The 27,683-nt window shown below is 40.1% G+C and overlaps 3 protein-coding genes across 3 annotated transcripts; 1 reads left to right on the top strand and 2 right to left on the bottom strand.

Moving 5' to 3' along the window:
* Positions 1–32: 32 nt before the first annotated feature.
* Positions 33–13,573, bottom strand: spast (spastin). Its single transcript, XM_080759247.1, has 17 exons — positions 12,982–13,573; positions 11,124–11,207; positions 10,793–10,876; positions 9,974–10,060; positions 9,314–9,504; positions 8,938–9,068; positions 8,464–8,557; positions 8,028–8,102; positions 6,923–6,994; positions 5,993–6,068; positions 4,327–4,418; positions 3,924–4,003; positions 3,764–3,806; positions 3,498–3,577; positions 2,536–2,606; positions 1,508–1,548; positions 33–1,345 (listed from the first exon to the last, which is right to left on the bottom strand). The coding sequence occupies exons 1-17, from the start codon at positions 13,343–13,345 to the stop codon at positions 1,220–1,222; spliced, it is 1,791 nt and encodes a 596-aa protein (XP_080615373.1). The 5' UTR covers positions 13,346–13,573; the 3' UTR covers positions 33–1,219.
* A 448-nt stretch (positions 13,574–14,021) lies between these two features.
* Positions 14,022–15,909, top strand: dpy30 (dpy-30 histone methyltransferase complex regulatory subunit). Its single transcript, XM_080759278.1, has 5 exons — positions 14,022–14,133; positions 14,905–14,945; positions 15,075–15,122; positions 15,470–15,612; positions 15,725–15,909. Exons 1-5 carry the CDS (start codon positions 14,124–14,126, stop codon positions 15,795–15,797), a joined length of 315 nt encoding a protein of 104 aa, XP_080615404.1. The 5' UTR covers positions 14,022–14,123; the 3' UTR covers positions 15,798–15,909.
* A 632-nt stretch (positions 15,910–16,541) lies between these two features.
* Positions 16,542–26,441, bottom strand: psen2 (presenilin 2). The gene is made up of 11 exons (XM_080759416.1): positions 26,329–26,441; positions 25,810–25,979; positions 25,042–25,250; positions 23,996–24,137; positions 22,971–23,038; positions 22,418–22,638; positions 21,829–21,927; positions 21,155–21,223; positions 19,291–19,413; positions 19,025–19,140; positions 16,542–18,463 (listed from the first exon to the last, which is right to left on the bottom strand). Exons 2-11 carry the CDS (start codon positions 25,942–25,944, stop codon positions 18,308–18,310), a joined length of 1,338 nt encoding a protein of 445 aa, XP_080615542.1. The 5' UTR covers positions 25,945–25,979; positions 26,329–26,441; the 3' UTR covers positions 16,542–18,307.
* Positions 26,442–27,683: the final 1,242 nt, after the last annotated feature.

Here is a 27,683-nt window from a genome sequence, read left to right as displayed (position 1 = left end):
AAACTGTCTAGAAGTGATGTCATCAGGGCTGGAGACTCACTTTTTATTCACAAGCCATACAGGCAAGTATACACCTCCTTTAGGATTTTACCAACCAACTACATTTATCAAACAGAATAAACAGTCGTGTGGTAACCTGGCAAAGTCACTGCTGGAGTAAACTTGATTAGCACCATAAAGTTGTCTGTTCCCATGCAATGTCATGTAAATCCTTACTTTGTTCACCACAGGTTAGGTGTGTTTACTATTAGTGGTATGTGTATAACCAATTTCTTTAAGAAGACTCCTCGCACTAATATTGTACTCCAATTACAGGAAAACAGTAGGGAATTTAAAAATTCAGTTTGGAGAAGAAAAAAAAGGATGCAATTAGATTTTTTATATATATATAAATGTATGTATGTACAGTATGTATGTGTGTGTGTGTGTGTGTGTGTGTGATGGGTCCCGACCAACTGTTTGGGGAACCTCAATGTGTGATTAAAATTTGGTTTCAATTGCACAAGGAAAAAATGATACATGTTTTCACATGACTCCAGAAATAATGTGTAGCCTACTGATTTGTGTGAGACCAGCCTAGTCGGTTGAACAGAGCAAGGGGGAAATTACAACTGTTGTTTGAATTGTTTTGCATTAGCATTAGACAGCTTCACAGAGCAGAATCAGATTGTGCTAAAGCAATTAATTGGAATATTATTTTGGTATTTGATCATTGACCATGCACAGTTGTCTGTTAGTTCTTCAGTAATCTACATACAGTTCATCATGGACCTCTGTTTCCTAAAACAAACAATGGAAAGCATTTTTATAATTGGTTTTCATTCTCTATTGTACCAAAAATGTATTAGAAATAACGGTGATGGGTCGCACACACCAAGAACTGCTTTAGTTTTTATTCTTGCATAGTGAATAATAGACAAATATTTCAGCTATCCATAATCCAGCCTTCATCAGTGTGAAGGCTGGAAAGCCGAAACGTTATTCACTATGCAAGAATAAAAAATAAAGCAGTAATTGGTGTGTGCGACCCATCACCGTTATTTCTATTGCATGATTTGAACGGGTAACGCACCATGAGTCAGAGCACGGTGGTCACAAAGAAAAGTGACCAAAAATGTATTGAAATGTGACCCATAATCGCAATACGTACCAAACCGTGCGTTTTGTGACCACTAAATAGTGGTGCTTGGTTGAGTGTGTGTATGAGAGTATGTTTCTGTCATACAGCTGTCGTGTCGCCATAGTCTCTGTTCCAGCGAACGTAAAGATCTAGAGTCTGTGGTCCAACACTTCTCTTGATCTTCTTCAGAGACTCCACAAAGTCACAGAAGCGGATGTTCCGCACCTGCAAACATCAAACGATTAACTGCATTTGCTGAACACCTGAAAATCTAAATGACAGCCATCATACATCATAGCATTCTGTTGTAATGATATAATGAACTGTCGTCAGTGTTACTAAAACAAATATAACATCTATTACCAATTATCAATGCTATAAACTCACCTCACTAGCAGACATGTGCCTGACTTGTTCTGGACGCAACTCTGTCAGAGTAGGAACAAAGTAGGATGTGACATTCATAGCAATGCCCCAATCTAATTACACAGCTGCTAGGTAACTGATTCAACAAAACGCAGCTTCCCTCGGAAGGTCAAACGAGTAATCTGGCAATGGAGATGTTATTTTATGTTTTCTTCAATAATCTATATGTTTCGCATTCTTTGAATGTCAAAATGAATGAAGTGATTACTATTTTGTAGAACTAAGGAAATAGAGTTTTCATTACAATCCACTCTGCAAAGTAGTTTTGTTTAAGACAACAGAAAGGTTGAGAGGGAAGAAGGACAGAGAAGGTTCGAGGGGGTTTGATCCTGGGCCAGTAGTTTGTTTTATGACTCGTACTGGAACTGAATAATACAATCAAGACCCTACAGATAAATTATGAGTCTTTCCAGGATCAAAACGTACAAAAATCCATGAATGAGTCCATGGGAACGGATCGTTTTGTTTCTTTCCGCTCCCATTGAAAACCATTGTAAAAAGAAGGCCACATAGGCCGGTGTGACCGTACCCTTAAGCCCCATTTCAAAAACAGTTTGTTTTCTTTTGTAGGAAAAGGTTAAACACTGGATTTGACTGATGACCCATAAAAACAGGTCCCGAAAGGACTCCCTAATGTTTGTGAAACACTGATTCATGTAATGCAGATATCGATTCAAAGACACCAAGAGCTGCCAGCCAGCAAACTAGTGCTGTGGCAACAAACACACGGGCACCGGTCACGAGGACGTCCCACATTAACATTTGTGGATGTACTCAAGAATGACGCAGGAGCGCAAAACACCAATGAGCTGGCTAGATGTATGGAAAACCGTCTGAGGACGACCTAGACTAGAGAGTTCCTACTAGCGGAGTTGAAAAGACATCTAACTATAAATGCACCAAGTCTGTGTGTGTGTGTGTGTGTGTGTGAGAGAGAGAGAGTGTCTGTACGTGTGATAAATGATGTATGGTCTCAAAGTGTTCCTCACCTCTGATGGGGCCCAGCGAAGCATCCTTTGCCAACGATGTCAGGTCACTGCCGGAGTAACCGTCTGTCATTCTGAGCCAAACATAGATAAACACAACATGAGGATTTACTGTAGAATACACTGAATCTCCAATCTGAAGCCAAACTGGTGTGCTACTATTATGTGAAAATAATTCATAATTTTCAAGATTTTGTTTTACATGAAAGCATATGACTTAATAATGATACTATACTACTAATAAAAAGAAAATGCAAGAGATGCATGAACCAATCCTTTCTCATTGATAAAAATGGTAGATGTTGCCATTTATATAGCACTTTCATCCACAGCGCTTTACATAGATTGTGCATTACATTCATTGATCATACATACATACATCCATCCACTGAGACACTGCCGCCCCAGGTGATAATATACAGAGTTCCCTGCCTATCAAGTGCTTCGTCATCAGCCTGACTAATTGAACAATCAGAATTAGGCCAAGGTAGTGCGATACCGTCATGCAAAGTAGGCTACCAGTACCACCATGGTCATTTTATGAGTCACTTCCACTAAAAGACTGTAGGTGTTATGTGAATGAGAATGTTAGTGAGTAATCTGCTATGAGTCACCTCAAGGCCCTGCTTACAATGTGTTTTTGAATACATGCCAATGTTCAACGATTCTGAAAACCCAGAAATTCACCCTGGAAGAACCAGAAGTAAACATTGGCCATAACTATTCTGCCAATCGTTACTTTCACTTTCATTAGAAAAACGCAGATACATATTGTGCTTATATTATAATGAAAGTGGACGGCGCTGAAACATTTAATTGACGGACCACAGCAGAAGTGAGTGTTGCCTACCGACCGGTAAGCTACTTCTCGGTAGATATTAGCGAGACTATTCTGAAATCTGAATCAATAAATAACTCAAAAAGACGTTTTAATCAAATATTACATTTTATCATCATCAACTTACTTGGCCAGTTGAAACAGTTCCTTCTGAGTGAGAGGGTTGCCATGTTTCCCTAAAAGGTTCTTCATCAGCTTAAAGCGGGTCTAGAAACAACAACACAAGCACAACACATTCAGGTCGATGGCAAACAGCAATAAACAGTAATACAATAAACAATAAAAAAACAATTCATAATCTATCATAAATTTTAGGCTGAATGCCTAACATACACATTGTTAGGCATTGTAGGATTGTAGGATCATAATACATAAGTTCAAGCTTCAACATACCGCCTCAGTTGGTAAAGCCACATACACACGCTTAGCAAACCGCCTAGAGAGAAAGAGAGAGAGTGAGTAAGTGTATAAAGCTCTGGGTACTCAGGGCTGTTTGGTTTTGGACTACCATCTAGTGGTTAGCAACCAAAATGGAGCCATGCGGGGATCTGACCTGAGAACAGCCTCGTCCAGCTCCTGAGGTCTGTTGGTTGCTCCCATCACCAGCACCCGTTCGTCATTTCCTGACTGTACCTGTACACACACGCACGCACACGCACGCACACACACACACACACACACACACACACACACACACACACACACACACACACACACACACACGGAAACAATAGTTACACATGTACAGACCATTACATTTACCGTGATGCAGGATCTGATGTAGCTGTCATGGCATTTCCTTATCTACCTAGCCAAATTATTTTGTTATAGGTTCCTACTTGTTCTGTTCAACTAGGAAGATAAGATAAGAGCCTGGCTCGGTTGCTAGAACAAAGAAATGTGGGTGAGATGAAGTGCATTTGAATAAACAGACAAGCAGACAGAAAACGTTTTACCCCATCAAACTCTATCAGGAACTCAGTCTTCAGTCGTCTGCTAGCATCATGCTCGCCCTCTCTCCTCTCACATAGAAGACTGTCGATTTCATCTGTATGGAATGTGAATGGCTTCAGTTAAATAGTCTCACGTAGCCAGACGACCAGAGATCTCTGCCAGGGGATGTCAGGGGAAATCTAAATTCAATGAATGGGCTTGACCGGCAGATTATGATACAAACCTACACCCAATGCTTTAATTGGAACCAATCCTGAAACCATATGAAGGAACGCCCCAAATTCGTTTCCTACCAGTTTTAGCCGTTAACAGTATCAGTGGGCAGAGATCTCGGATCGTCTGGTTATGTGAGACTATGCAAAACGTAATATCAGTCACTATTGTTATTGCAGTTGTCAGACCATACTCGTATTTCTGCAAAAAAAATCTTCTAAAATAAATGGTGCATTTAATAGCGCCATTATCCAAGGCGCTTTACAGAGACTGTGCATTACATTCACACATTCACACACCGATACCAGATGAAACCATGCAAGGCACCAACCTGCACATCGAGAGAAATAAGGGGTTCAGAGCTTAGAATATATATGAATAGAGACGGAGGAAACCCTGAGGCGAAATGGACATAGTGGCCGAATTTGGTATTGCAGCACTGGCCCAAACACATGAACGCGCTGGTCCGTTGACTATCATTGTGCACGTTCATGACACGTGAACGCTGTTTCATACGTGAACGCCGCTGTTTCATACCAGAACGCGTGCAATGATAGTCAGCGGCCAGCACGTTCATGTTATTGGGGCAAATCCATCCCAGAATGCACTCTGTTCCTACCCAGAAGGAGGAGTGAAATCGCCTCATGCGCTTTTGAGCAACTTAATGCAAGTGGATGGGAGGAGAAATCCGGTGACGTCTCTCTATTCATATATATGCTAAGGTTCAGAGTCTCGCTCAAGGACACTTCAACACCAACTCTGGGGGAGCCCGGGTTCGAACTGGGAACCTTGCGGTTCCCATCCTGTCACTCTACACCTGAGCCACTGGCGCCCTGAGGGCGAACTTTGCGTGGTTCAAATGGTACACATGTAATTTGGAACAAATAGAAGTCTGTGATGCCATACATAACTTAATCTACAAAAAGACAATATCTTTTTAAAGAAAAATATTGGTTACTTAAAATCCCACTATGCAACCTAATGATGTTGTCTGCACACACAAAATGCATTATGTGCGTTAGATCACAGACGATAATGTGATTTGAAATGATGTATCTCTAGGTCGTCCTCAGATGAGCCCTCCATCGTCGTTTCCAGTCATCCCGATTCTCCATACATCCGGCCAGTTCGTTGGTAATTTGCACTCCTGCATCGCTCTTGAGTACATCCACGTATGTTAGCGCGGGGCGTCCTCGTGATCGATGCCCGTGTGTTGGTTCCCAGAGCACCAGTTTGCTGGCTGGCAGTTCTTGATGCCTTTGGCAGTGTCCTGCTAGTCTCATTCTCCTGGCTGCTATTTTCTGGCTCACACTTGGTAATCCCTCATACAGAGTCTTGTTAGTGACATGTACAGTCATGCTGATGTTAAGTACTGCACGCAGCATTCTGGTGTAGCACCCGTCAAGGGACTTCTATACAGCACAATATAATTGACAAAGTAAAGTAAACTGTTACCTATGAAAATGATAGAGGGCTGCAACTCCCTAGCGACTGCAAACAAAGCTCGCACCAGCTTCTCCCCCTCTCCTACCTGGAAACATAGAGGACAAAGGATGGGCAATGTGGAGATAAAGTGCATGTCTCAAGAGTTAATACACATGTCTCAGTTACAATTTCTATACTATTTCGGGGTGCATAGTACTGCATATGTTGGTTAGACATACTAACAGACCGACAGACATTACTCCGACAACACTGTCACTCCTGACATGCGTGGCTGGTTACAACCAGAGTAATGTAGTAAGAGAGTGGTGACACGCTTTGATCTCGCCGCAAAGCGGGTGCCTTTGGGCGATAGTTCCAAACATTGCTCCTATGGCTGGAACTATTACATTGAGATAGAATGAGCACTTCCGCATTCCATTGTTACAACGAGAGAGTGTCATTACTCTCTTACTAGATTACTCTGGTTACAACTAACCCGTGGCCAGGTTAAAACTCACCCGTGGCTTCCGACATGCATGGCAGGTTAAAACTGTGAGGATAGGTTTAGGGTTGGGTTTTGGGTAGGGTGTTGGACTAGTATGTTAGTATGTCGGACCAAACACATGCAGTCATGCACCCCACTTTTTCACTGTAGTCGGCATTCTTGTAGTAACATCTATTTCCAGCTTGAGTAATTGAAATGGTGAGAGAAAAAACAGCCTCTGTATTATTTCTTGCATCTGTAGTATGGACCAGCATGGATTAATGTATAGCAAAGGAACTCTAGCTTGCAGTAATTACTCGTCCAAAGTTACCTACCACACCTTTAAGGGTTTGGTGTTTACAGTATGCTGACAGTGACAAGACAATTTTACTAAATATTGTTCTTCATAACAAAAGATAGAATGTATGAAAAGGACAGCGTGTCTCGGAAAGTAGTAGAATTCAGAGTATACTTACATATTTTGAGGTTAAGCTGGCGGCACTAATGTTGAAAAAGGTTGCATTGGATTCCATGGCCACTGCTTTAGCCTGGGTTTTAAATTAAAAGACAAACAAGGAGTTTATTTTCAAGATGAGGTGTCAAATGTTCAAAGAAAACAGACAAAAAAAGGGAAAAGAATGTTGTTAAAACAGACAACAGGGTTCCAATTAAAGCCACAAGCCAGTGGTATGTCTGAGATAAAATACATTTAAAACAAATGAATTGCAAATCATTTACAATTAGATTAAACACAAACTTTATTTATATAGCAGACACTCTTTTATCCTTAATCTTCATCCATTCCTGTACCACAACAATATTGTTTTTCTGACTAACTCATATTTGCGTTATTACCACTGCCAGTGTTCTGGAGAATGAGCTTTAGCACAAAATCTAGGTCAAATAGCACTGTAGGAGCAGTTTTGCTTGGTAGGGTACTGTAATCAGTTATGTGTGGTATATTTGTGGATATAGGGGTTGGCAGAGACCTAAAGCCTGGGAACGATATATGATTCTATAAATGTATAAATGGGAGTGATTTATAAATCTCTTTATCTAGTGTACCTGTTATATACACACACACACACACACACACACTTTCTGCCAATTTTACAATGTTCTGCCAGTATTTTATGCTTTTCGTCAAACCACCGAGAACAGAATTTACCCAGAGGGTTGTCAACTCATCACCTCCTGCTGGGTTCGTTATGCTTAATTTATACTCCATCATACAACCAAGTATAAATCAGGCTTTACTGGGATCAAGGAGGAGGGCATCCACCACTATTCCCCATTTCCTTTTTATGTAATCTAATGTGAACTCTTGGGTGTATGTATGTATGCTTAAGTCTAGTATAGAGCAATGGTTCCCATTTCCCAAACTTTGCAAACTCATGTACACCTGGCCCTGAGACACTCTAGTCTACATCTTGTATGTTTCTTTTTTTAAGCATTTATTGCATTATTAACTATTGCTAAAATCTTTACATAAAGTTGCATTGCATTTGGTTTGTATAGTACTTTCTGTGTAAAAGCACATTGTGTTCTGCTATACAGTAACATTTGACATGACAAACTCACCAACATAGTCTTCCCATTTCCTGGAGGACCAAACAGGAGAAGGCCTCGTGCTGGAGCCCTCAGTCCTGTAAACAGCTGGGGAAGAATTCATAGCATATACCAAAGCACGTAAACAACAGCACCAAACAAAGATTTCTATTCAGGATATCTTATTCTATAATTATATTGAAAAGACTGGTGTAGATGTAATCTGAGAATCCCATCTGCAAATAACGGAAAAACAGCAACCCCTGTTTTGATTAGAGTCAAAAGTCTTGAGAGACTAGTGCAGATCATGTGACCCAATTTCAAATATATTGTAAAATGTTGAGAATTAACTACTTTTAATTAGGCATTCAGGGACACTAGCAGCATTTCTTATAAACGGAACTGAAATTGTAAATAAAAATAAAAACGACATAATAGCTTTCTCTAAGGTTTGTACATCATGACTAACCTCTGGTCTCAGTGCAGGAAGGATGACTATCTCCTGTAGGGCTTGCTTGGCCAGCTCCTGACCAGCGACATCGTCAAACCTTACTGCTGAACCACTGGAATACAATCACAATCACTTTATTCCACAGGACCAGGAATAATATACGGTAGACTACAGCAGACGTTTTTTTCTTTTTTTTAAATGCAAATCAGCATCATTTTTAGGATCCTGTTATTGGAGAAAAATGTAATTATAAACAGCATTGTTACAATCACATATGACTAATTTGGGCAAGGTTTCAGTATGATCACAGCCCCTTTGACTCCCATTATAAAATTAAATATTTAAAAAAGTATGAAACATAATGTGATGCACACACACACAGAAGCACGCACGGCAAGTACACACACATACAAGCACGCACGGCAAGTACACACACACACACACACACACACACACACACACACACACACACACACACACACACACACACACCTGTCAACAATGTCATTGAGGATGAGGTTGGCCAGCTTGCTGTCCACATTCTTCAGGTTTTTCATGTCCTTTTTCAGTGGTGATGTTGGGGTGGTGGAGGGTTTATTGTTTTGTCGGTTTCCTGCTTTTCCCTTGAGTGAAAAAAGCAAACAATGGGAAAATCCCACACTGATTAGGAAAACTGCTCGATTCCCTCAACCTGTGATGTGCCCTGCAAACTCACAAATACAATTCCTATTTGAAAAGGTCATCCTTCTCTAATCATTCATTTCTCGGTCAGTGTCCAGTATGAAGTGTATCCTTAGAACCTCACATGTGAAATGACAGTGTCTTTAAAACCACATCAACCCACTTCATAGTAGGACTATAAACTCACCTTATTACTGTTTGTATGGGCAGCTGGCCTCTGTATGTGACTGTTTGAGGGGGAATTATAATTGGAGGTGCGCTGATGGCTGGCATGCCCTCCTGATGAGGAAGAGGCGCTCTTTGGGCCCTGTTTTGGTCGTGGCAACAAGTGGCTAGACGAAGTTATGTGGTCCCTCTTTTTGGGTACAGCACCAGTTACTACAAACAATAAAAAGACACAGGCATGCGTACACAGGCACGCGCACGCACACAGTCATAAGAAATGTGTATAAACTTTAAGTAGTCAATCATTTTTAGTCATTATGCCATTTACCTCCCCAAAACATTCTGTGTTACCAGTGCTATTGTACCCTACTGGCTCACCTGCCAGTGAGGAGCCCCCAATGGGAGGATGTAGTTCCGCCGCCCTACTCCTCCCGTTCAACATTTCACACTGACAGGTGCTACCCACCCCATAAGAATATGTGCAATGACAAAGATCACTCGCCCAGCTTCCGTCACCTGGACATAGCCAAATGTGTTCGTATAGACGTTCAGCCAAACCAGATGCACAAAGGTAGATACAAACCTGTAGACTCTGTGGTGGTGGACAGGTACTTTTTTATCCCTGCGCCACCCAAGCACTGTATAAATTATTTTGAATGCAGTATGCAAGGGTAAGACCTACCTGAGCGTAGATGAGTGTTATTGTAAACTGGATTAGTGCTGTCAATATAGATGTCTCGCTGAGTGGTGTGTCCTGAAATCACCTTGGCTAAGAAACATCAAAGGACAAACAGCAACACAAACAAAAAGAAAATAATCCTAATTTATGATGATATATTATATAAATGAAATCAATTGAATTATATGAAGTGCTTGCTTGTATAGGAGAGCATTATTAGTATTCGGACTAGATTATTAATGCCTACAGTACGATAGCAGTCATGTCTAATTCTCTAAAGTAGCCTACAGTACAACATCATGAGCTGCATAGATTTGACTGAGAAGAATTTTAAAAGCAAGAAGTAAATAAGAAAAGGATGCCTTTTCTTCATGCTGGCATTGAATGAATAAAGCATCAGATGTCCATTAATAATTTGGATTATCATGCATGATGATGCATAATGCATCTATGATATTAAGTTTGAACGCATAACTGTTTGAAAAGTAACATTTCTTTGAATATCAAGTAATGAACAATGCCATAATTTCCTACATCTAGGCTAAAATTAGAAGCATGTGGACATACTCAATGAATCTATCGCAATTGGACTTTTCGACATATACTTTCCCAAACTAACGTTCGTAGACTTTCCATTCCAATGTAAGAAACTTGGAGGGTGGAAGCAGTAAAGCCGGATTTATACCAGAAATAGACGATCTACAATACAAGCAAGTGTTGCAGGACAAGTTGTATGCTTGTAGATCTGCTATTTTCCGTGTTCACTTTGAAGTGCCCTTAACTTTCAGAAACTTTCATAGGGGGAAAGGAGGTTTACTCTACCTAACAGTTCTAGTCTGTCCTTGGCCATGATGAGATTGGTGGTCATTTTAGCCTGAAGGCGTTTATCACGCTCATATTTCTCTCCTGGAAGAGACAGGAATTGTAGTTTTAGACATAATCTTTAAAAATATAATACCGGTACACATGACAAATTACTACAATAAAAGGTAAATGTGATGTTTTAAAAATATTGTTTTAGATTCTACCAGACACTTTATAAAGGGCATAAAGGTTACATACTAAAAAACGCCTTGGGTTGGTAAATCTGTAAAAGACACAATCTACTAGTCACTGACTAGTAGAAAAATACATTTTCTGTATTCAAACTCACCTTTTTCTGGAACCTTAATGGCAATGCCCTTCTCCAGCTCTGCAATCCCTTGTTTGTACCACTCCACTGCTTGATCTTTCTGGCCTAATTACAAATAAACACATTGGTCAGGACCTTTGGAAATGATAAATAAAAGGTGCATTAATTCACTAGGAATCAAGTCACTCAGTTATCTGGGGAGAAAAATGCATTGTCATTGCAAACCATAATCTCTCTGCAAAGTAGAACATACAGCTACATGTATACTGGCACAGCTCTGGTATACCAGAGCCATTTGCTGTTGCAGATTATGGGGTGTTTTGTCTTGATTGAGGTTGGCAAAGTCCAGTACAAATGTCTGAACCGGTGATAGTGCTGCATGAGAGAAATCAAGACTGTGTCTTTCAAGAGACAAATACAAGGGACTATTTTTTCTTTTCGGGGACTATTTTAAAGCCTCTGGGATCAACAGCAGTAAAGGTCTCTAATTATTAGAGACCTTTACTGCTGTTGATCCATAATACATAAGATGATACTAGTACTGTCCATGTACTGAAAGTGCTTTACCAGCTGTGTACTACAGTAAGCTTATTATAGCACTCCCACTCATGCAGTGCCATTTTCCACTCTTCCCGAGAACTAATTTAGTACACAAAGCCCTCACAAAGGGGTTGGAGTGGCTGTGTGAAACAGGCCATTTGTTGGGCCACTGGCCTGTCTATTCGTCCGCCTGCCATAATAACAATGGAGCTACAGTGAGAGAGAGGATGTCTGATGATACGAGTGTTTGTTCCTTCTGACCAGGACACAGCACCAGAGGGCACCCACAGCAGCTTATAAGCACAGTCTTCTATTGAAACACAAAGGCTATTGGATTCGCTAGTTCGCTACTGTACATGATTTGTGTAACACACACACACACACACACACACACACACACACACACAAATGAAAATAAGTCTAAAGCTCTCAGGCGTATACAAAGGTTTTATCTCAAACACTGTTCATTAGTTTCCGAGCTGTGAATTGTTCTTTAATATGCATTTTTATCTTTAAGTACCGAATAGATAACCAATGAGCAGGTTGTATTGCCTTGCATGGTTTCCTCCACCATCGGTGTGTGACTGTGAATGTGTGTGTGTGATCAGTGTTTGGGTCTATTGTATTGCACCTCTTGTGCAGATCCAAATAAAATAATTCAAATGTGTGAATGTGAAATACATTGAAAAAGCGCTTTGGAGAAAAGCACTATATAATAAATGCAGACCATTGATCATTTTACAACAATAAACTAAAGCTCAAGTTTTGGGAAATTGCTGATATGACAGATGAGAACATATTGATAATTGCCATGTTGATATCTGATCACTGCCTAGCTCTGGTCTATAGCTCTAATGTGTAAATGTAACGCATTAGAGCTATGGATCAGAGCTAATCACTGCCATGTTGACATCTGGTTTCTGTTTCTTTCTTTCTCTATCACTTTACACAGACTTTCTCTAAACTCTTTTTTTAAACATATAAACCTGTGATGACAATAGTCAATGACCAAAAGTTGAGACGAGTTGGACAACTGATAAACGGATCAGGACACTTCCTTGTTGAAGGAAGCCAACTTCCTGGTTACCATCTTCCTTGGTTACCATTACATTTTAATGGCTCCTGCAGTATGGAATGAAACTGATAAATTGTGATAATATGATATGACTAGACTTGTCGCCTAGAGCCCTAGACATACCTTTAACAGCAGCTTATATAGTCTACCAATAGTTGTGTCTCCTCTCCTGTACGTTCAAGTTTCAACAATCACATTCACATTATTACACAGTGACTTGACAGCTGGCTATAGGGAAACAGAAGGGCACGGCACAACAAACACCTTTCTCATCTTCATCTATCCTGAGTGCCAGAGAGATGTACTCAAAAGCTTGTTTGTGGTGGTTCTTGATCCGCTCTTCATCGTTGTACTCCACACTTCCCTTGATGTCTCCCTGACCGTCAGTCCGTTGATTGGATCTCTCATCCATACCTCGTCCTCGACGGGTCAACCGCTCGTACAGCCAGGCGAGGACAATGCCACAGTACACTGCGACAAGACGCAACAATGACAGCACGGCCCGCAGCGGAGAGACGATGATGTGCAAACCGCTCTTAAGTGCCGACACCGGATCGCAGCTGTCTCTGTCGGCGGCGGCGCCTCGCTTCTTCCTGCTGCTCCTTCCTCCCGTGGAACTCATACTCATTCATCCGCCTCCCTATGAACCGAGCCATGTCATAATAACTGACTTTTTGTATTGTGTTTTTTTGTTTTATTGGCTTTTGGGTTTTACCCACTGTCTTCTCTCTACCTCTAATGCTGTCATCCGTTGAATCTTGATTAAATAAATAACGACCAAATGTTAGTTAGGCGTAAACCATTTAAAAGAGAAAGGATGTATTGTGTTGCAATTTGCACCAGCATGCTACCATGCAGCCCACTCCATTGCTGCCAAAAAGCCAAAGGCACGCACCAATGGTAAAGATAGCTGATAAATTGAATTTATAAGGGCCGGCCGGGGGACTTCAAAATAAGACTTTTGACTAATATTTTAGAAGATTTTGTAACGAATTTACAATGAAAAACTATTAGTGTAGATCCTGCCAGTGCCAGTAATATGTTGGAAGAAAAACGTACACATAAAAAAATATATATATATATGTTTGTGAGTTTTTTTAAATGGCATAAAAGTGAATGTTATGTGAATATGCGTGCATGAATTACTGATTCCAAATAGCCATAGAATGGAATACATTCTAGGGCTAAATTTCACGTAGGTTTCGATTGACACACACACACACACACACACGTATGTGACTCTTAAACGAAATACCCTATGCGAAATACGAATTATATTTTAATTTGGAGGTAAACGTCATTAAAGGAAGTGTTTTTTACGCGTTCTAGATTTCTAGCGTAGTAGCGTAGCCAATGAAGCAGAATTTACGTAGACTACGCGCCCTGCGTAAACACCAACAACAAACATGGCGGATGGTAAGTAAATCATTGTTCGTCTAACTGAATTTATCTGGGGTTTTTTTTCCCAATGTTTTATTTTATTTTGTTCTATCACTATAGTGTTGTATAATTTAATATCGCACAACTAACGCTTGCACTCTGAAGTCTCTCTTGTTATTGCTAGTCTGTACAATGTATGTGTCACTACATTGTTGCTAAGCTAGCTGCTGCTTACCGCCGCACCGCCACTGATTCACATACGATTTTTTTATTCATTCATTCTGTGATACGCTGGATTTGGTGCTGGGTATAACGGTATGCGATCAAATCCAAGGCAACATTCAAAACCACAAATTTCAAGGGACGCCAAAATAATCTTGGTTTTAAAATATTCAAGAAAAAGACAACAGAAGGAACTGTACGGCTCTGCTGCTTCAAATCAAACTGGAAGAAATTAGAATGGGCTTTAACTTCCCTCACAGAAATAAAAGTTAAAAGTTACTCCAGAAGATGCCATTCTTACCATGCCACATAGCCCCTAGGCCTAGCCCTGAAACATAACTGTCAGTATGGGCGTCATTAGCCGCAATTTGCAACACTAATTGCGGCTTGGGCGTCATGTGAACCATGTCTACATAGCCCCATATGTGCCCTCAGTCCACACTGTAGCAGTTTAGACATACACCACGTTTGTTTACAATTTGCTATTTTACTGTGACTTTTGTCATACATTAAAGAATGCGAAAATAATGACAAAACTGCACATCATGTATGAGTTAAGTTTGTAATGTGTGTGTGCGTGTTTAGACCACACAGATGCAGATCAGTCCATGGAGGGACATACCCCAGTAAGTAGCCTAAGATGCATCTGTTCAAAAAACTAAATGGAGTCAAACTTTGTGTTCTTAATATTATAAGAACACATATATTATTATAATATTATTAAAGGTGTTACATTGGGTCTTATATTCTTCTAGGTGGCTGAAAACCCCCATGCTGAATATGGTCTGACAGAAAATATCCAGGTAACTATTGAACTACACTACAATGTTGGCTAGAGAGACATTCATCAACGTCCCTACATGAAGACCCTCAAAAGTGCCCCTAGTGTGCTAAATTAACATTGGAGAATTGTTAAATAATAATATGCCGTTATCCTGGTTAATTTCTCAATTTGAGGAACCCATTTGGTGGGAACTTTTTTTTTTCATGTGTTTTTTTGCCTCTGGGGCACCACCTCCTTTCTTGTGAAAAACAGTAACTTGATTTGGCTCCTCCCATTTCTTAGTCCACTTCCTGTTTTAAGATGATGGTTTATCTGTTCTGATGTTTACATCTGGAATGTAAACATCTAAATGTCTGCTTGTTGTAGAGAATAGTGGAGAATGAGAAAACCAATACAGAGAAGATTTCCAAGCAGAAAGTGGACTTGCAGTCCCTCCCCACCCGGGCGTACCTGGATCAGACCGTGGTACCCATTCTGCTTCAAGGTTTATCAGTGCTGGCCAAGGACAGGTAGGCTTCAATGGGATCATTAGACATTCATATTAGGATCTGGTTGGTATGTATTGTCAACATTTCACTTGATTTGAAGTAATTTCTTCTCTTCTGATTTCTTCTCTTCCAGACCACCGAATCCAATAGAATATTTAGCAGCTTACCTTCTCAAGAACAAGTCACAGTATGAGGACCGAAATTAGACCTGGACACTGGAGAGACCCATGTGTTTGAAAAGTAGTTGCTTCATGTGTTTACTAATGATTCAGTAGTGATTTTCTTTTTACAGAATAAAGATGTGACTATGATTGTCAATCGTGTTCTGTGACCATTATCTGCCATATATATTGAGTGATTAAATGCATTTTAATATAGCTGGGTATCTGACATTTTTCAATACATGTAAAATATAAACTCATGTCTTTGCCAATAATAGCATGTATCATTTTAAGTGAGCTATTTGCTGTTTCACATACCATTTGTTTCTAAATGGATAATTGAATTTGATCAAATATAAAATACAAGTTTTTAATTCATTATTACAGGTCAGCATTCTGATGCTTTTGCTTAGTATTAGGCATGTAACGATACGATTCATATCACGATGAGGTTCACGATACGATTTTTCACGATATTAAAAAACATTTTAAAGAAAAATGACCTTTAATTTTATATAATCTATCTCCCCCCCCGAGATTCTTTTAACTACATTGAAAAATAAGTAGCATTACTTTTGACAGTGCAGAAACATAATTCCCTTCCTTGATGAGCATCAACGACCATCACCTGTGCAGACACACACAGCTCCCCTCTAGTGCTCTACTACTGAAAGTGACATTTCGTGTCACACACTTTGTTGGTGAAAATTTCATCAGGATTAATAGATATATGATATATCGTTACATGCCTACTTAGTACACATACTTACATTATCTAGCTCTAGGCCATTTGTATATTGTACCACTTTATTGCACATCACAATGGAAACAGTAATTTGAATTAACAAAAATGACCATTTGGGAACATTCACTTAATTTTCATTATTTAGTTACAAAATCAAATGTTACACCTTAGTCTATAAAATATACATCTTCAATATAAAGACTAAATACAGTACATACTCATAGCAAGTAAAAGTCCCCCAACCAGTCAGTTTTATTTTGTCTACCCATCTAGAATGTTACATGTGGTAAATGGCAACTGAATAGCAAAAAATCCTTTTACGAGACAGAACGATATTGGCACACCATTGTTTACAAGTTATTGTATCACTTGCACAACTTAAATAGCCTGAATCAACATTGATAATATAACTAATTTGTATCAATGATTTATTGGGTTCTATGCTATTCATCTTAATTATTAGAAGGGGAAAGGGCACTCGAGTATATATTATGTTAATTTAAAACGTCTATCTGGAATATCCTTGAATATAAATATCTTACTGGAATTTTCTCTTATGGTTAAAAAAAAAGACGTGTGGTAATCTTGGTAGAGATTTTGGTAACTTCTCCTTGAACTCTAAACACTAGTAACTTATTTTCCTTGAACTCTAAACACTAGTTTGGTTAACCGCATGGACAATATGAGCCAGGTTCAGGTAAATATCACTTTTGTGGCTTTAAAAAAAAATGAATATAAAAGTTACATAGTCATTTATGTATTGAGTGAGTTTCATTATCATATCGGGTACAATTTCAAATATAGGTGGTAAGATCGTGATAACGTGTTGTAGAGACACTTTCAGTTCAAAAGCTATGAAGTTACAAATTTCAAAATTTGGAAAAATATAAACCTGCATCACTTGAAATCACGCTAGTAGCCATAACTTCCACATAGAAGGCCACACGAAACTAACAATCCCTGATCCTCTGCCCACTTTCCAACTACCCCTTATGGCATGGGCATGGTAATTTCAAGATGGTCTTCGATGCAACTGGCATTACGAATGGGTTACGTAATAGGCTGATTGGCCACACCGCCACATTGTGGCCTTCAACATATTTGTGCTTGTTAATACAAGCTCTTAATCCTTTGCCCAGCTTCCATGCAAAGCTTTAGTTGAAAAAAAACCCCATTCCTTAATAATGCAAAAGATGACATGGGAGAGAAGCATCTGTTCATTAATGCTGAACATACAAATTAGTTAGGGCTTAGTTAGTAAAATGTGTGACCAAAATAAATGCCTACCAATAGCTTTCTTCACAAATGTGTTCATAAAGGGGTCTACTATCACCTCAATTTGTTATAACCCTTGGGAAAGTTTGTGACAGCTGCTGAAAGTTGCGGTACCACTAACAACCTATATGCAGGCAAAATTTAAGTAGCATGTGACAGGTCAAACTAGGGTGTTCATGATTCTGAATCCATTGCAAGCATTTTTATGCACGAAAAACACTTCTTGGCCCAAAAAACTGCCATAGACACTTCCAAATGTGATGACCTCATCACATTTTTGATGAGTGATAAGATGTTTACATCTTACCTGCATGGAACATTGCTCTTACAATACGAGATGTCAGCATCAAGGAAATAAGAGGAGTTGGGTTGGAACAAATTGAGAGGTGATAGTAGACACCTTTAGACACCTTTATGAACACATTTGTCAAGAAAGCTATTATTGGTAAGCATTTATTTTGCAGATTGGTCACAAAATTAGCTAACTAGCCCTAACTAAATCCCTGGAGATGGGGAGTAGGAGTTGGTTTGAAGCTTAGATATAGTACTGGTGATCAGCAAGGTTTTCCATGAAGGGTCTGACGAGGTAGTCTGTTGAGAAGTAGAAGACCAAGCCAAAGGTGATAGAGATGGGAAGGGCTGGTAGAGCTTTCTTAAAAATGGCCAGAAGCAGAAGGGTGAGGCACAATCCCTGCATGACACAGAAGGTAGAGAATTATAATATGGAAATCTACAGTGGTAGGAAATGTGTATCTGATCTATGACACCAAGTTAATAGGCATAACATTAACCCATTCTGACCTGAGATCAGATTCATACCAGGTTTCCACTGGACACACACTGGTCTGATCAACCCATTCTGACCTGAGATCAGATTCTAAAAATGTCAGTCGTTCTTCGATTTTTCAAAAATAGCAGACCTACAAGCTCGTATCGCGCCACTCGGTGGCGCGATATGAGCTTGTAGATCTGCTATTTTTCAATAGCTAAAGCATAACATGATGCTAACACCAAAATGGGTGCCAGGTCAGAATGGGTTAAAGAATGTGCATCGTTTCATGTGCTGGCACGATTTCTTTCAGTATAATGTACCATGTATGCATGCCCTTAAAAAATGCACATATATCAAAACTCAGTGTTTTCAACAACACTGTATTGACCATGTACTGCATAGGAACAGTGTTTTTTTTATAGGGAAATCTAGTTAAAAAATCCTTTGCATTCAAAATATCAGTTGGAAATTTTTACTTACTATGAGAATAGCCACAAAGCAGGCTAGCAAGGTGTTCCAGTCTCCACCAGTGGCAGCAGCCTTCCCTACCAGTACACTGTAGAAGATGAAATCCCCTAGACCTAACTTTATCCCTCCTAGAGAGACGAAACACAAGTCCAGTTGATCCTTTAGAATTTAGTTTGTAAGTGAAATAAGTTGAAACCTAAATATTTTACCTGAAGACAAAAACATTGATAACTCACAAACTGTGTTTTTAAAGAATTTTCAATTAAATGATCACTTACTGTCCTCTTCAAGCTCTTCCTCTGTTGAATAAGACCTGGCCATTCCTGAGGGCTCACTGCGGTCTGGCTCTGTTGTCCTGTCTGGCTCCACATCACTGCCATCATTCTGATGGGCCTCCTCGTCTGAGTCACAAAAACAGCAGCGAGCAATGCGAGTCAAAGCCTGCCTCATCTGACAATTCTTTGGTGCTCATGTTAGATACTTTTTATCACCACTAGAGATGTGTGTGGCATTCTGCTAGACCAGGGGTGTCGAACTCAACTTGGGGCGAGGGCCGCATTGGTCAAAAGGTCACTTGATGGGGGCCACAACCAGTTGCGGACGCACGCTCGATGTCTCAGTCAGTCACTGCTATAATATCTATCTATCTATCTATCTCTCTATCTATGCTCAGACCGAGCCAGTCAGCCAGCAAGCCACACACAGTGCTCAGACCCAGCCAGCCAGCCAGCCAGCCAGCCACACACACACACATAGTGCTCAGACCCAGCCAGCCACACACATAGCTCCGTAAGGGAGTGGTTGCACCACTCAAAAAATCTTCAAAAAAGAAGGCTACTGGAGATTGGAGAACCTGATTTGGACATGATCTGATGCAGGACAATGTCACTATGACAGAAAGAGAAGATGGGTCTGGCCACATTCATTCACCCCATAATCTCAGATATAAAGAGAACATGTTCAGTTCACTAGTCTACACTCTACTCTACACCTGCCTTCATTTCATCTGATTGTCTGTCTGGCAGGCACTTAACAAGCGATCGTTAACTGTGTCTGTTAGAGAGAGGGGCAGAGAAGAGTGGCTTTGCTCAACTTGATTTATACTTATATTCTCCACTCTGATGAAGGTACATGTTTGATATATCATGCAGCATTACTTATTAGTATATTTTGGCTATTAAAAAAAAAAAGATATAAAAATAAATTAAAAAAAGTTTTTTTTTTTCTTTTTTTTTGCTTGAGGCAGGCGGGCCGCAGAAGACGACGGATCGCCAGTTTGACACCCCTGTGCTAGACCAACTTTGAACTAATTAAAATCTCATACCCCCAGTTTGTACATGAAAAGGCAGAGAAAACAGAGAGGCAAACTCACCTACTAGCCAGAGGGCCTATGGGCTCTGAATGTGCATGTACACAGAGTCTGTATTTGTTGTCCGCAATTGGCACACATTAAAAAAACAAATGGGACTCTGACACCTTTGTCCGTCATTCAAGATGTCAGATCAGGCTCCATTTCCTGTGTTTTTGTCTTTGCAAAATATAGACGAGATGATGAATTTGAGAAGTGTTTTTCGGCTGAACCCTGAATAGCCTACAGTATCTGCAGATTCAGTCCATCACACTTTTTTGATGCCAATTAAACTCTTGAAGTGTGTATGTAACTATGTATCCCTAGTGCCAGTCACTGGTCAGGATCAACTTGGTCACAGAAATTGTGGCTCTGTATTACTAAACTGGGCCAGTGAAAAAAAACAACCTTGAAACGATAATTTTGCAGCTCCTTGATGTCAGGATCAGCAGGTGAAACTCTCCTTGCCCTTAATACAATCTCAGAGTGGATGGACCAATATTTTATTTAATTTTTTCTGTTTTGTGAACACAACATCATTTTCACTGATTGATTAAATTTGGTTTTCTTCTGCGAATTCTTCGTTCCACAACGAATAGGAAAATACGCAGCAGTGAAATGGAAGGGCCTTTAATCAATGGACTTTTAAGAAAAAGCATAGCATTCATCTAAGCCTAAGGAGACCTAAATATATTTAAAAATATATATTTTATTCCCTTTTATTTTTCTTGCCTTTTGGGTAGACTAAACACTTCATTTGGTTAAGGTTTGTTTGAAAAAACACAAAAACATACCTGTATCACCATTACCGGCCCCTCTGTTTTCTGGAGGGTTAGCCATTCCTACCATCCATATCATGGCGGCTGGAAATTGAAGACATGAGTTGGTCAGCTGACTTGAGAAATAACATGAATATGAAAAATATTCTTGAAGTTGAGATGAAATGAAAAATGCCTAGTTAAGATATTGTGCGGCATTACGATTTAACGGTAAGTCAAAAAAGATTTTTTTTTAAATTCGTATAAAAATCTAATCATGCTTTTTTCGTGTAAAATAAGCTTGAGCTTGGATCAACCAATTTCAACGAATAATATGACATCGAACTATAAATTGTACTGTAATCCATGTTTGTTATGACACGACTACTTTTCAACACTAATCAGATTCCTCCTAAATAATGTTATGTCACGCGTCCATGATGTACCGTTTCATTTGGAAATACATCACTATATTGAAATTACATTGCCTGGTTAACCACTCAACCTTTTGAAAACATTTCATTTCAGAATGGAATGAAAGTGTAGTATACTGGAACACCAACCTGAGCAGCTGATAATCAGGATTACAATTCTGACCCGTGTTCTCCTCACTACTGGCTGCTTGGGGCGATGACCTCGAACATTACCTATCATACTGTTCCATTTGTAATTCACTCTGGATAAGAACATAAACTAAATTGTATACCTACATGAGTATATGAGGGCAGGGAAAATTGGTTCATTGCGTTCCTGGGCTGTTTCCACCAGCATCCTCAGAGGGCCTTTGGGACACAGGACTGCAACTAAATCTGTTAACAAAAGAACATGACTATGAAGCACTTGAACACAAATAAATGTCATACCCAACACCCAGTCATATTCAGGCTAACTACTTATTGGGATCTCTCCGCGCATGCTAGGGGTCGGAATAATAGAGATCGGAGATCGGATTATTTGTAGTGGATAGTGGTAGGACCTCTTTAGTCCAACCAGTCAGACTATTAGGTGGTTGGACCAAGGGGATGTCGGACAAACGTTATGTCGGACTTAACAGTAGGTTGGACCAGTGGGCACTGCAGTCCCGGGCATTAGTTATGGGTTACATACACTGTGTAGTTCAAATTACATGAATTTGGCACAAACACTGCCGTGGGTAGGGATTCTATTTACCGATATGGTACAGTATCACCTTCATGCTTATACTGTACATAACATGTGTTAGTGTTCCTGTATTGAACATGAATCGTAACTTACTAATCAGCACAATTATGCAGTGGTAGAGAAACACAATTCATTCACCATAGATGGAGATAGCCCCTAGTATGACCCAGGCAGACCACTCAGGCAGGTACTTGACAAAGACGAGGGCCATGAGAGCACTGATGATAATTAGGTAAGCCTGTTGGAGTTGTAGAGGTCCTTTCCAGTGTATACAGATCATCCCCACTGCCCCAAAGTTCCAGACGATGACGGCCACTGTGGGGTAGTCCATGGCTATGTTGTATGTCTTAAACACCTCCCTGAGAAGATAACAGATCAATTTCTGCTCCCAGTTATATCATTACTTCAAATGTGGTAACGTTTCGGGCCGCAGCCCTTCCTCAGACCTGAAGTTAAAATATACACCAATGTGCGTGCACGCACAACTAGGCTTGAGAGAGAGATAAGACGACCTCTCCTTTTTCTCCCAATAGTTAAAAAAAGCCACTTCTCTTGTACCCTACTGGTACACCTGCTGGTAAGGAGCCCCCACTGGGAGGAAGGTGCTGGATGTTAACTAGATCTGTGAACTGAGTAATTCTGTATCAGCATAGCATGCAGTAAGCCGTTTCACATGAGATCCAGTACTTACCCCAGATACATGTAACTGAACCAGAAGAGCAGCATAAGAGAGGAGAGTATCAGCCAGCCATGGATGAACTAAAACACACAAGTGATACACAATGATAAATTAAAATCTTAGATTTTGGAGAAAGGTATTCATGGTCTAATGTATATTATGTTGATCCAATAATGTGCATAAGTAGTACGGTTACAGTATACAGTGGTGTCATGCTCGTAGCAAGCAGTACCACAGCGTGGTACCAATATTTACTGCCCCATTCGCTTTTAGCTTTTAACAAGCTACAAAAGCTACAAAAAAAATAAAAATAAAACAAAAAGCTACAAACACTCGTGCAGAACAATGATCCATGTGTCATCTGTTAAAGTACCAGGACCAGTTAAGGAACCAGTAGATTATCAACACAGTATTATGGCGCTATTAACAGCAGTAACAATTAACACACTAGTAGTAGACTGGTAGTGTGTGTTGTTAACTTGTTACTGGTGTTTTATGGTTGTTTGAATTAATTTGTCACTCTCATACACTATACTGTAGCTGTGCTGTGCACATGTAGGCGCAGTGGTGCACACGTGTTTGCATGTGGTACCGGGTGGAAAAGATACACCACTGGCACTGGTAGTATATAAATTGTAGCTATGCCCATGTAGCAATCCCACAAAAGACCAATTCCAATATATTTATTGTACTTGTTGGATAAAATAGATATGAAAAGGTTTCTTATATTTGTGCTTTGGCCCTCATACAATACAGACTTATCAGTGATATTTGTCTACATTGAAATCAGTGCATGCTGCAAGCCCCAACAGTCAGTCTGTATTCAGTGTCAATGCTGAAAGACATGCCAAAGTAGCTACCGGTATCTTTATGTGAACATACAGTAGGGGCCAGTACAGAAGAAAATGCTGTTGTATCCAACAGCAACAACAAAAAATCACCCCACCAAAACCCTAGTGAGATGAAAATGGATGTCTTATTGTTAAACCGACATTTCCCACACCTACTAACAAGCAGATCAGTTTCAACCTTCTAACCTTATAACAGCGGTACTTGTACAAGACCACCAGGAAGATGGTCATGACCACAATGACGCTGATCATGATGATGGTGTTCAGAAGTGAGTTGAGGAGACGCAGGCCCACTGATGGCGTGTTCTCTGTGAAGGGAGTATAAATCCTGCAGGTACACCAAACAAAAATGTGTCATCCGAGCCATCAAGTCATCCGGCTTATCAGTTCTGCACAATTATTATCGCAATGCAGAGAAATGCAATGTGCAACAAAATCACCAGGCAAAGTCTAATAATGCCATGGCTTCCTTTTGGGTCTCTGATTTCAAGTCGATGATGTCAGGTTACAAATGTTTCTTCTTATTTTGATTATTAGGTTGTTATTGTTAGGTTGACATTAATCCCTAGAGCCAGACAGTTGCCTCCCACAATTTTCAAATGCTTCCGTCATACAGTCTGGAGCACGGAAGCTCTGACAATGATTAGAGGATAAAGCAGATGTGATGCCTCCTCCCCGCTTCCGTTTTGTTGTTACATAGTCACACAAATTTAAATCAAAATAATCTAAGCGTATATAGCTCGCTGCTTATCAGACATGACAATGACCATTAAATTGGTTGACTGGATTGGATGATTTGAAATTAATGAGAAATTTGGGGTCTGGCCCGACCACTAAACGGCACATGGCTACATCATGGTTGTAATGGTGATAAAACCTGGAAACTTTAAGTTATTATGACAAGTTCTTTCAAACAAATGGAATAGGAGACCTCTGTGTCTTTCAGTAATGCATCACTAAGGAGGAGTCCTTTTACAAAGTTATATAAGGAAATATAAGATGCACATGTTGTTGTTTTCCCTAGTCCTGGCCCCAAAAAGAACAATGAGTTATCATGCTGTCAGCACGGTTCCTATTTCAAGTAACAACTTCAGCTTTTGTCATCTATTTAATATCCAAAATCTTCACACTATCTGGACACTCTCCTCCCGTCTTTCTCTCTCCAGTGTGTTCTAATTAACGCACACAGATACTTAACGTATGTGCATGGCAACAACTGAATGAACACCTACAGCTGCTGCCCGTTCTTCTCTGTGTAGAAGCTGACAGATTTGATGGTGGCGACCACCACCACCATGCAGAGGGTGACAGGAACAAAGAGCATGATGACATGCTTGGCTCCATATTTCAGGGTCAGTTCCTCCTCATCCACGTCTAGCTCACGCTCCACAGTGCTGTGGTCCACACCAGCAGCAGGCTCTCCCCTTCCGTCTGGCCGACTCTGCATTGAACGTGGGTGGGGGCAGACAGGGTTAAACTCATAGCCTGGAAACCAGACGATTCTGCCACAGGAAAAATAATCCCTGGGGAAATTGGTCTGGCACTCCTCAGTTTGAATTACATTTTGCTCACCCCAGAGTTGTGGGTTTGTAACCGCCCCTTGGAAAGAAATCTCCACACCGAAGTTCCAGACTAATATCTACGCAGTGATATTAGTCTGGCCATGCCAGGCTATTATACTCAGTGTGGTGGACAAAGTACTCAACCCCACAACTTGAGTCAAAGTAGTAGTACTCATGGTCAAAATACTCAACTGTCTTTATTTGTCTCCCTAAGGAGAAATTTATCTTGGAGACAGTCACAGCTGCATACAAATAACAAATACACATTCACAGAAGGAAAATAAAAACACCATGAAACACACTAACATAAAAACTGAGATATTGCACACATTCCCTTGATAAAGTGCAACTAGTCAATAAAGTGCATCTAGTCAGTTACGGTAGCTGCCGTTAGGAACGTTGCTCAGTCAAAGTATAGTAAGTATAACTACAACTTACCCTTTTGGGTTCCATATCCGTGGTGGGCATGGGCTGGTCAGGGTCTGGCTGGTAAGGCGGTACAACCGGATTCTCTGATGGGACCAAAGCAGTCCTCTCATTGTATGAGTCCTCTTCGCTGTCTGATGTATTCATGGGTGTAATATTCACTACCACACCAAGGCAACGACCTGAACAGGTGGTTACACGTCATTAGCAACATAACATTTGAGTTTAGACCTGATTCATTTGATCCAAAATAAAAAATAAGTTATTCCTGCAACTTCCCAGTTGTTAGCTACACTATAGTATGTTATAAGGAGCACGATGATCAGAACTGAGTAACTTATGGATGATCAGAACTGAGTAACTGATGGATGATCAGAACTGAGTAACTGAATAAACACCGTGAAGCACGCTAGCAACAGAAGTGAATCTTGCCGAATGATCCCCTGCTACGTCATGTACTGAAATATGTTGGTGTTACTGTGATTGTCACGTGCTAACCCCAATTATTTGGTCCAAAAACAAAGTAATTACCTTCACGAATTCCACTTATTTCTCATGAAAAATGTTAATACATCACTGGGATTTCTCCACCGACGGCAAGCAGAAACAAACACAGGATCAACAAGGAAGGAAGGGACTGGGACGGATGCCTCTGTGTCAGCTGATTTGGAATAGACCACGTGATCACTCGAGAATGACATCGTTTGAGACCTCATGACCAGAAATCTCTGCTCATGATGTGCACGGCACGATGTCATGTGGCGCGAACACACCGTGCGCGTTATATACTCTTAAGGCCGACCACAAAACCGAGCAAAAGCTAAACTCGTATCCTTTCGCCATATTTCATTTTTTTTTTTTTTTTGTAAATTACTGCCGTGGCGCACAGAAGAAGCTAAAATCAATATGGATAATTGACGGGTACACTTGTAATTCATTCACTGGCTCATTATAATGGTAATTAAGTTCCGTATTGATTCTATTGGAATTAATAATAATTCAAATAATAATTATGTCCACAAGGTGGAGCTATTTGCAATAGGTCCTCTAACCTCGTGTGTGTGTGTGTGTGTGTGTGTGTGTGTGTGTGTGTGCGTGCGTGCGTGTGCGTGCGTGAGAAAGAGAGAGCGAGGCATTGCATATTTGCATTGTGTAGCCTATTAGAGATTTCTCTGTGATATAAAGCTAACTCTATTGGTTCTCATGATAAAATGCAGTAGCCTATATTTGTGTAGCTATATTGCTACATTGTGTTTCTTACCTTAATTTTTTTACACTTTCAATTTGAAATTATAAGCGTTACTATTTTCCTGTCCAACCTCCTGCAAAGGGGTTCAGCTTGTAGAGTAACACATATGCAAAGGTTTGCAAAGGTTTAATCATAGGATAGCATTATGATAATACTGTAATGTTATTATTTATATTTACTAAACATATCTAAAATAAATGTCATTTATGATATTTAAGGGGCCCTTTTAGTCCAGGGCCCTTTGTTATAGAGTAGAGTCCAAGGGAGGCAGGCCCAGAGACTCAGGGCCAGGGACCCAAGAGCTCAGGGGGCTGTTATTAAGTTATTAAGCCCCTTGACGAATAGCCTAGCTAACATTCACTATAGATACATAAACAAGTTGATGTGAATGTAGGACCTGAAGCGACTGAAGGATGAAGAGATAGAGGAAGATTATTCCAATCAAATGGGGCTTTGTTGTAGAAAGACCTCTGTTCAACCACATTAAGGATTTTTGGTATTTTTAAGTAGGCTAAGACTAGTACTGTAGGTGAGGTGCAGGTGTGTTAATGTGGTGTTTGCGTGTAGCATATGCTTCACACTTGCAGTTGAAAAGACTTATTGTGGAGGTGTTGACTGTGACAGTGTGCCTACCGGG

Source organism: Protomyctophum bolini (assembly GCF_963924005.1).
Source record: "Protomyctophum bolini genome assembly, chromosome: 3".
In the NCBI taxonomy this organism is placed as follows: Eukaryota; Metazoa; Chordata; class Actinopteri; order Myctophiformes; family Myctophidae; genus Protomyctophum; species Protomyctophum bolini.
The sequence above is the reverse complement of the archived record's forward strand: the minus strand, read 5'-3'. Positions and strand labels throughout refer to the sequence as shown.